This window comes from Rhinopithecus bieti, unplaced genomic scaffold, assembly GCF_001698545.2.
Source record: "Rhinopithecus bieti isolate Rb0 unplaced genomic scaffold, ASM169854v2 scaffold_20098, whole genome shotgun sequence".
Lineage (NCBI taxonomy): Eukaryota > Metazoa > Chordata > Mammalia > Primates > Cercopithecidae > Rhinopithecus > Rhinopithecus bieti.
Genome location: NW_016810571.1, coordinates 3,472,994 through 3,482,717, shown reverse-complemented (window position 1 = coordinate 3,482,717; position 9,724 = coordinate 3,472,994). Strand labels below are relative to the sequence as shown.

Sequence of the window (9,724 nt, the reverse complement as noted above, 5' to 3'; positions counted from 1 at the left end):
CCCTTCCCCCTTGCGCTTCCAGGTGAGGCGATGCCTCGCCCTGCTTCAGCTCTCGCTGGTCAGGCTGCAGCAGCTGACCAGCACCGATTGTCCGGCACTCCCTAGTGAGATGACCCCAGTACCTCAGTTGAAAATGCAGAAATCACCGGTCTTCTGTGTCGCTCGCGCTGGGAGTTGGAGACTGGAGCTGTTCCTATTCGGCCATCTTGCTCCGCCCCTTTTCTTTCCTTTCTTTCTCTGTCTTTTTCTTTCTTTTGTTCTTTCTCTTTCATTCTTTAGTTCTTTTTTTTTTTCCCCTAGAGTCTTACTCTTTTGCCCAGGCTGTAGTGCAGTGGTGCAATCATGGCTCACTATGACCTCATAACGTAAAACTCTTGTGCTCAAGTTAGCCTATCACCTTAGCTTCCCAAGTAGCTGGGACTACAGGCACACACCACCATGCTCCTGGCTAATTTTTAAATGTTTTTTTAGAGCCAAGGTCTCAAACTCTTGGTCTCAAGCAATCCTTCCACCTCAGTCTCCCAAAGTGCTGGGATTATAGGCATAAGCTGCTATGCTTGGCCTTGTTAGAGTTTTTAATACTTATTTTACAGCTGAGTTCTGTCTGTCTGTCTGTCTGTCTATCTATCTATCTATCTATCTATCTATCTATCTATCTCACATAATCAGGGGTTCACATCATATTTGCCTCCTTGCTGTCCTTTGAGTATGCTGATCATGCTCCTGCCTTTTGAGGTCTTTGTTATTTCTGTTTGGTTAATGGTTGGGGCCTTGAAAAGTCTTCATCTGATCCTGGGATCTGACCAAGTCTGAGGCCGAATGGCATAGGGTGGACGTCATTCTTTTAACACATTGTAGCAATGACCATACTCTGAAAACATGAGCAGACAGTCACTTTTTCAACAAATATATATTAAGGACCTACTATGGGCTGAGTGCTGTGCTAGGTGATAAGCATGCAGTGATATGAGTTGTGCCCAAGAGAATATGAAAGTATACTTGAAATTTGTGTACATGTGTGATGGGGGGAGATGTAGGACGGAATTAAGATAAGAGATGGCTTTTTGGAGAAGGTAGCACATGAACTAGGCCATGAATGGCCTTGAATGGGTAGAGCTGGCAGGAATTGATGGACTTGCTTTGCATATAGAATCTAACAAATTGGTGGTATCAAATTCAACTTTTTGGTATCATTAACAGGAATAGGGAAATTATACTTCTTAGAATTGAATACTCCACATATCTGGAGTCTAATTGGAACCCAGAAAGGTTCTAGAAAAGATTTTGTTGGAGGAATCTGTCTAGATCTTCTCCTGGTCCCCCCTCCCTTTTCCTATTGGCCATCAAAAAAGGACATTCCTAAATTTCATCCCTGGATACAATTTTCCTTAAGGATATTTCACTGAAAGAATAAAAGTCACCAATTTAAGATAAAAACGAAACTGCTCAAATGTAAACTATTTGCTTTATATAATGATAATCATTTTCCTTCCTGTTTTTTCGTTTTTAATATGATAATAGTATTATTATTATTTTTTTGAGACGGAGTTGGAGTCTTGCTCTGTCATCCAGGCTGGAGTGCAGTGGCTCGATCTCAGCTCACTGCAAGCTCCGCCTCCTGGGTTCACACCATTCTCCTGCCTCAGCCTCCTGAGTAGCTGGGACTACAGGCGCCCGCCACCACGCCCGGCTAATTTTTTGTATTTTAGTAGAGATGGGGTTTCACCGTGTTAGCCAGGATGGTCTTGATCTCCTGACCTCGTGATTCGCCTGCCTTGGCCTCCCAAAGTGCCGGGATTACAGGCGTGAGCCACTGCACCCAGCCGATAATACTATTTTAAAAGGAATCAAAACATTAAATAATTCTCAGCATGACTATTGTATAAGTAAAAGCTAGGAATCAAATTGCAAGAGACAAACATGGTCACATCTATATGTTAGATAAAAAAAAAGATTGTGACATCAGCCCTTTTGTTTTGTCATCTGTGGCCCTGTGACCTAATTGCAGGGAAAGTAGCTGCAGAATGGAAAGAGGTATGTCTTCAGAGTAGCTCATGGTTTAGTTCCACAATTATAAAATGACAGCATACTGGGCGCGGTGGTGCACGCCTGTAATCCCAGCACTTTGGGAGGCCGAGGTGGGTGGATCACCTGAGGTCAGGATTTCGTGACCAGCCTAACATGGTGAAACCCTGTCTCTACTAAATACAAAAAAATTAGCCAGGCGTGGTGGTGCATGCCTGTAATCTGAGCTACTTGGGAGGCTGAGACAGGAGAATCACTTGTACCTGGTAGGCGGAGATTGCAGTGAGCCAAGATCACACTATTGCACTCCAGCCTGGGCAACAAGAGTGAAACTCCATCTCAAAAAAAAAAAAAAAAAAAAAAAAAAAATCACAGCAAACACCATTTCAAGGCCAGTTATGACCACTGCCTCCCAATCACACACAAAATACCCCCAACCTACTAACAAACCCAGGCATTTTACGAGAGGATGGGTACTGCCTGCTGTTCTATTCCCTTCCAGGGAGGTGCTCCACGTGTCCCTTGTCTTCCTCCGGGTCATCAGCGCCTGCGCAGATGGCAAGATCAGAATTTACAATTTCCTCAACGGGAACTGTATGAAGGTGATAAAAGCCAATGGCAGAGGCGATCCTGTGCTGTCCTTCTTTATTCAGGGCAACAGGTGGGTGATAGGTGCGGAGGTCAGAACTGTGACGATTCTGACAGTCTTGTTGTGGGGACTAACAGGGCTTTGCACAAAACTTAGTAATTAGGAAGCAATCATGGTTCATTTTGACTTTTTTTTTTCTTTTTGAGACATAGTTTCACTCTGTTGCACAGGCTGGAGTGCAGTGGTGCAATCTTGGCTCACTGCAGTCTCCGCCTCCCGGGTTCAAGCAATTCTCTGCCTCAGTCTGCCAAGTAGCTGGGATTACAGGCGCCCACCAATATGCCCAGCTAATTTTTAGTATTTTTAGTAGAGATGGGGTTTCACCATCTTGGCCAGGATGATCTTGAACTCCCAACTTCGTGATCCACCCGCCACGGCCTCCCAAAGCTCTGGGATTACAGCTGTGAGCCACCATGCCCGGCTTATTTTGACTCTTAATTCATCCTGGATATTTGTGGGAATTGCAGTGGGTGCAACATAACGCTTCTGTAAGGATCACAGTTCTACCAACGTGCAGCCCCTGCTTGCTCTTTGATCATGCCTTTGGCTGCCTGAGAGCTCTATCAGCTAGCTATCTTTGATGCCTCACTTCTAATGCAAAGAGGCATATAGGAGGGTGGGGAGTGACAGCAACAGGGGGTACAGTGAGGGGGAGCTGAGCTGGTGAGCTTACAAAACCAGTACCATGACTGACTGCATTGTATACAGTACTGTGCTTTATATATGCATAGATTCAGGGTGCTATTATATGAAAAAAAACAAATAGAACTAACCTGTAAATTCTACTTCAAGCTCACTTGAGACATCACTTAATGTCCCTGTACCATATTGCCTTCTTTTTAGTGAAACTTCATTAGTATTATTTACCATCTTAAAGAGGGCAGCCTGGTGATAAGCCTCAATTAATGAACACTTTTCAGTCATGCTGTTTAAAAAAAAAAAAAAGCTCTGACCGGTTTGCACTCACAGCATCCAAAGAAAGGTGTTTTCCTTTCGGCTTGAGTCTAAAAGGGGATTTCTTTTTTTTTTTTTTTTTTTGGGACGGAGTCTCGCTCTGTCACCCAGGCTGGAGTGCAGTGGCCAGATCTCAGCTCACTGCAAGCTCCGCCTCCCGGGTTTACGCTGTTCTCCTGCCTCAGCCTCCTGAGTAGCTGGGACTACAGGCGCCTGCCACCGCGCCTGGCTAGATCTTTGTATTTTTTTAGTAGAGACGGGGTTTCACCATGTTAGCCAGGATGGTCTCGATCTCCTGACCTCGTGATCTGCCCGTCTTGGCCTCCCAAAGTGCTGGGATTACAGGCTTGAGCCACCGCGCCCAGCCTAAAAGGGATTTCTTATTGGCATGACACCCTGCATTCCATTCCAGCAGTTCCAGCCAAAACAAGTTACTTTTCGAGAGAGTTTATGCTGTTGGTTAAGGTCTTAACATTGCAGCCTTTGGAGCAGAAAGAAACCTGCCAGAGTGTTTTCATTTCTTGTTTACAGTTAAGGGAAGAGCACAGAAAGGGGAAAGCTGCTTGCTTATAAAACTGGTGGGTTGGGAAGGCAGTGCTGCGGGGGGACAGGCAGGGGACAGGGAGGGCAAGCTCTGGAGCTCTTTGTCTACGGAGCATAGAAGTGGGGATTAGAGAAGTTAGAAATCATCTCACTTTATAAAGTACAGATGTTCTGTCTACATCTAGAGTGTGTGCAGAGATCCTGGAGTGACAGCATGGAGTGTGTGGTGTCTGTGTGGAGGGTCTGTGAAGGAGAGGAGTCCTCCCCATTAGAGAGCTTTCCTCATTCCCAGCAGCAATAGTAATATTGAGTTTGGAAGCTGTGCTTGAAACAAACAAACAAAGTGAATTTCAAGACATCTGTGTGCAGAGTACCTTCTTGGCACCCTAGCTACTTGGCACTCATTCCAGGAACAGAAATTCATTTAAAAGCATTTTAACTTGAGGCCAGGCGCAGTGGCTCATGCCTGTAATTCCAGCACTTTGGGAGGCTGAGGCGGGTGGATCACTGAGTCCTGGAGTTTGAGACCAGCCTGAGCAACATGGTGAAACCCTGTCTCTACTAAAAACACAAAATGAGCTGGGCGTGGTGGTGCGCGCCTGTAGTCCCAGCTACTCAGGAGTTGAGGCACGAGAATTGCTTGAACCCAGGAGGCGGAGGCTGCAGTGAGCTGAGATCATGCCACTGCACTCCAGCCTGGGCGACAAAGCGAGACTCCCTCTCAAAATAAAAAAAAATAGAAAAAAATAAGAAAGCATTTTAACTTGAGAAGTAAAACAATCGGAACATATGTGCCCCAATCATGTTTATTTTTTAAAGAAAAGAGTGACAAAGCTAATGACTCCTGTTGCATGGCCTGGTAACTTTCACCACTCTCCACCCTCCAGTCGCCTACACTACTAGTCTGTTTGGTCATTACCTGGGCACTGTTCCCTTGGTCTAAAGACCAGGTGGGATGGTAATTGCAGTGCATCTTTCGGTGGCCTCCATACTCCTTTTGTGGACAACCCTGTTGTTTCGGTTCCAGGATGGTGGTCAACACAGAAAGCAATGTTCTCATGTTCCAGTTTGAACACATAAAGTGGCAGTATGCCATGGAAAAAACGAAACAAAAGAAGAATAAGGAGAAAGAGGAGGAAAAAGAAGAAAATAGCCTCATGGAAATTCTCTCTAAGTCTAATATGCAGGTTCACAGCCCGAGAGAATCTGTATCCAGTAAACAAACTGTGATCCAAGAGCTCCTACCGAGCAAACCTCCCAAGTCCCGAGTACTCCTGAAGCCGGCCAAGTTCTCTTCAGGTAAAGAACGGAAATACCAGCAAGTTCAGTGATAACCTGCAGAGCAGATCGGGTTTGGTTGGGGTGGTGGGAGCGGGGGAGGACTGGTTCCTTTATGGAATATTTTGGCCAATGGTTTCCTGAGGATATATATGCTAACCCTCCAGGAAGCCAGAAAGGTAGGAGCCTTTCTCTCTGACCCGCCAAACAATTTATCACCCAGTTAATGGGAACCTTCTGGTTTGCAAGATCTAGTCGATCTAGTCAGTCCTTCCTTCCTTCCTTCTTTTTTTTTTTGACAGAGTTTTGCTTCTGTTGCCCAGGCTGGAGTGCAACGGCACGATCTCAGCTCACCGCAACCTCCGCCTCCCAGGTTCAAGCGATTCTCCTGCATCAGCCTGCTGGGTAGCTGGGATTACAGGCATGAGCCACCACGACTGGCTAATTTTGTATTTTTTTTTAGTAGAGACGGGGTTTCTCCATGTTGATCAGGCTGGTCTCAAACTCCCAACCTCAGGTGATCCTCCCGCCTCAGCCTCCCAAGGTGCTGGGATTACAGGTGTGGGCCACCGCGCCTGGCCTGCAAGAGCAAGATTTTCAAACTTATAAGAATCTTTGCACAGTAGATAAGACTAGCTTTAATATCGCTGAAACAAAAAGTGAGCAACCAATACCCCCAAACCCCCCAATTTAAAACATATATTACATAACTATTTCTTCAAGACAGAGACAGAAGTTGTTATAAGCAGAAAAATGATCTATGCAGAATGTATTGTTTTTAGATCTGAGAGATAATGTTTGTAGCTGGAAAAATCTCACGTATAAAGCAGGTGTGTGTGCGTTTGTGTGTGTGTATGTAGGTGGGGGTGCAGGCATGGCCAATGCCATTTATAAGATATCCAAAGAACAAATTTTGTGTGGGTGAGAGTAGCAAGACTCCTTCCTTATACCAGCCCTATATTTGGCAGGTGAAATTGGATCTACAGATCTATAGAGAAAACTACAAATCACCCCCAAGCATATCACACTACAAATAGTCAGCTATCTCTTGAGAGGAGGGAACTGAGAGTGTTAGCTGATGCTTAACAGTAGGAAAAGTGGGTCGGAGGGGGAGTCAGGATGCGATCTAGGCCTTAGACTTGCCAACCTAAAATAATCAAAAGATTCAGGATCTAGCTAAAAGAGTTTACCCAAGTGCAAAGTTTGAGGGCAGCATCCAGGGACACAGGGACACCAAAGACTAGTGACCAGTGCTCCTGGAGTGGGGAAAAGTGAACATCCTTTAAACAGACAAAAACAGAGGTGCTGAACAGAATTCAATTTTCCATACAAAGGCTAACATATAGATGTAAGACTAGATTGGCTACTATTGATGACCTCTAATGGTTGCTTAGCATTCTGCTGTAAAGAGGTGACAATCACAAGGGGAGTTGCTTAACATTCTGCTGTAAAGAGGTGACAATCACAAGAGTGTCTATCTCCACATCATTTAGTCTCGGTTTCAATGAAGAATAGGGAGTCTGGTTAATGGAAGCAGGAAAACAGCTGTGCTATGTGACTCAGTTTCCAGGGCTTCACTTTTCCCTGTCACACAGTCAATTTAGAAGGCTGTTACACTCTCTTTACTTTTCACAGACTCCAGGTAACTACTTGGTTTCATAGGACAATAAACAATATGGTGTTTGGTAGAAAAATACAGTTAGATGGAAGAGATATAAGTTCCAGTGTTTGGTTGCACAGTAGGATGACTACAATTATCAATAATGTATAGCTGGGTGCGGTGACTCACGCCTGTAATCCCAACACTTTGGGAGGCTGAGGCAGGTGGATCACCTGAGGTCGGGAGTTTGAGACCAGCCTGATCAACATGGAGAAACCCCGTCTCTACTAAAAATACAAAAAAATTAGCCGGGCGTGGTGGTGCATGCCTGTAATTCCAGCCTTACTCGGGAAGTGGAGGCAGGAGAATCGCGTGAACCCGGGAAGTGGAGGTTGCGGTGACCAAGATCGCGCTACTGCCCTCCAGCCTGGGCAACAGGAGCAAAACTGCATCTTAAAAACAAACAAACAAAAAACCAATAATGTATTGTATATTTCAAAATAGCTAGAGGAGAAGATTTGGAATGTTTCCAACACAAAGAGATGATAAATGTTTAAGATGACAGATATCCTAATTATCTTGATCTGATCATTACACATTTTATGCATGTATCAAAATATCACATGTACTCCATAATTATGTATAATAATGTACCCATAATAAACAAGATAGCGATATTTTGTATAAAAATCAGTCCAATTATCAGCCCCCATTATGATTTATTATATTATTTTATGCCCTAATTGAAGTATATAATGACTACAGCTTCTTCCTCTATCTCAGTTTAGCAGTGTTAATAGAGGAACTTCAAAGTCAAGGAAAGTCAAAATCACCCCGAAGAGATGGTAAAAAGAGAGTTTATTCTGTTCATAAGGGAACAAGTGGCATGGATGGTGGGCAAGAGAATTTGGAAGCAAAATCCATAGCAGGAGATAAGACAAACAGTGATACTTAATTCTGAATTAGTGGCAAGATCCAAACTCTCTCTCTAGTTTCCTATTGTTTTCCAGCAGGCCACTACCTTTGCTTGTCTTTGAGAATCTGGAATGAATACAATGCCTGGCTTCTCCCAAGAGTGACTGTTTTCCTTAATTGTCCCTTTTCTGACTTGAGGCCACAGAGGGAGAACTTTTTTTCCGGTTTTTGGCTGACAGCCCACCTGTGTTCCCTGCCAGCCTCCTCACTTCTTGGACTGTTATGTCATCAAGCTGAGAAATGGGCACAATAAAAGAGAGAACAGGCAGTTGAGGCTGGTTTCAGAGAGCATTTTAAGAGACTTTGTTAGGTATGAGAGAGATTGGGGGCAGGTGCTATATATGTGAGATAAGGAGATAAGGGAGAGAGAGATGGGGATGTGCCTTTTAAGAAGTGTTGCTGGGATAGGCATAGTGGCTCATGCGTGTAATTCCAGTGCTTTGGGAGGCCAAGGCGGGAGGATTCCTTGAGGCCAGGAGTTGGAGACCAGCCTGGGCCACTTAGCGAGACCCTTATCTCTACAAACAATTTAAAAAATTGGTCAGATATGGTAGCACACACCTCCTAGCTACTCAGGAAGCTAAGGCAGGAGGATCCTTTGAGCCCAGGAGTTTGACGTTACAGTGAGCTATGATTGCACCACTGGGTGATAGTGACACCTAGTCTCTTAAAAAAAAAAAGTGGCCAGGCATGGTGGCTCATGCCTGTAATCTCAGCACTTTAGGAGGCTGAGGTGGGCGGATTGCCTGAGGTGAGAAGGTCGAGACCAGTCTGGCCAATATGGTGAAACCCCATCTCTACTAAAAGTATAAAAAAATTAGCCAGGTGTGGTGGCATGTGCCTGTAATCCCAGCTACCTGGGAGGCTGGGGCAGGGGAATTGCTTGAACCAGAGAGGGGTGGGGGTTGCAGTGAGCCGAGATCGTGCCACTGCAACTCCGGTCTGGGTGACAGACCAAGACTCCATCTAAAAAAAAAAAAAGTTTCTGGACATCATGACTCATGACTGGGATGTCCCTTTGTTATTTTTTAAGGACATAGATAAAAATTTTAAATGTCTTTCAAATATTTTTGACTAGTATAATAGTGTTTCTTTGGAACAGGCTCTGTGCAGAGACTGGTTTCAAGGTGAGGGGAAAACAATTGTTTTATGAGGGCTGCGCTAACAGTGGACATCCTTGTATAAACCTATGTCAGTGTACAGGTACAGGTATACCCGAAGGGTAAAGTCCTACGAGTGAAATTGCTAAGCCAAAGGATAAGTGCATTCAAAAACTAGAAAGATATTGCCAAGGTTGTCCTGAAAAATATTATACTAATTTACACTCCCACAAGCAATGCATGGGAGACCCCACTGCATCTGTGCCAACTCTGGGAGTCAGCTGGCATTTTGTACTTCCTTGTATAAATAAAAATGGTGTCTGCATTTTCTTCTAGGTTGATCATTAACAAACTAAATGTCCACCAACAGGCAATAGCTAAGTAATTAAAAATCTATTGTATGGAATATTATATATGGCTAAACGTTGTATGATGAGGATTTGTATATACTAACTTGGAAAGAGATCCACAATACATTATCATTTGAAAAAAGACAAATGAACAACAATGAGCTCATCATAATTCCTTTTTTTATAAAAGGAGAAAATTCTCTTTTGAGTTTGCAAGGAGAATAGGGAAGATTTTGACATCTTGATTTCA

General features: G+C 44.1%; 1 protein-coding gene across 1 annotated transcript in view; it reads left to right on the top strand.

Moving 5' to 3' along the window:
* Nucleotides 1-9,724, top strand: part of FBXW10B (F-box and WD repeat domain containing 10B) — a 45,148-nt gene that overhangs the window by 33,202 nt on the left and 2,222 nt on the right. The window contains 2 exon segments of the mRNA XM_017892380.1: nt 2,528-2,686; nt 5,199-5,470. Coding sequence (XP_017747869.1) covers nt 2,528-2,686; nt 5,199-5,470 — 431 coding nt within the window.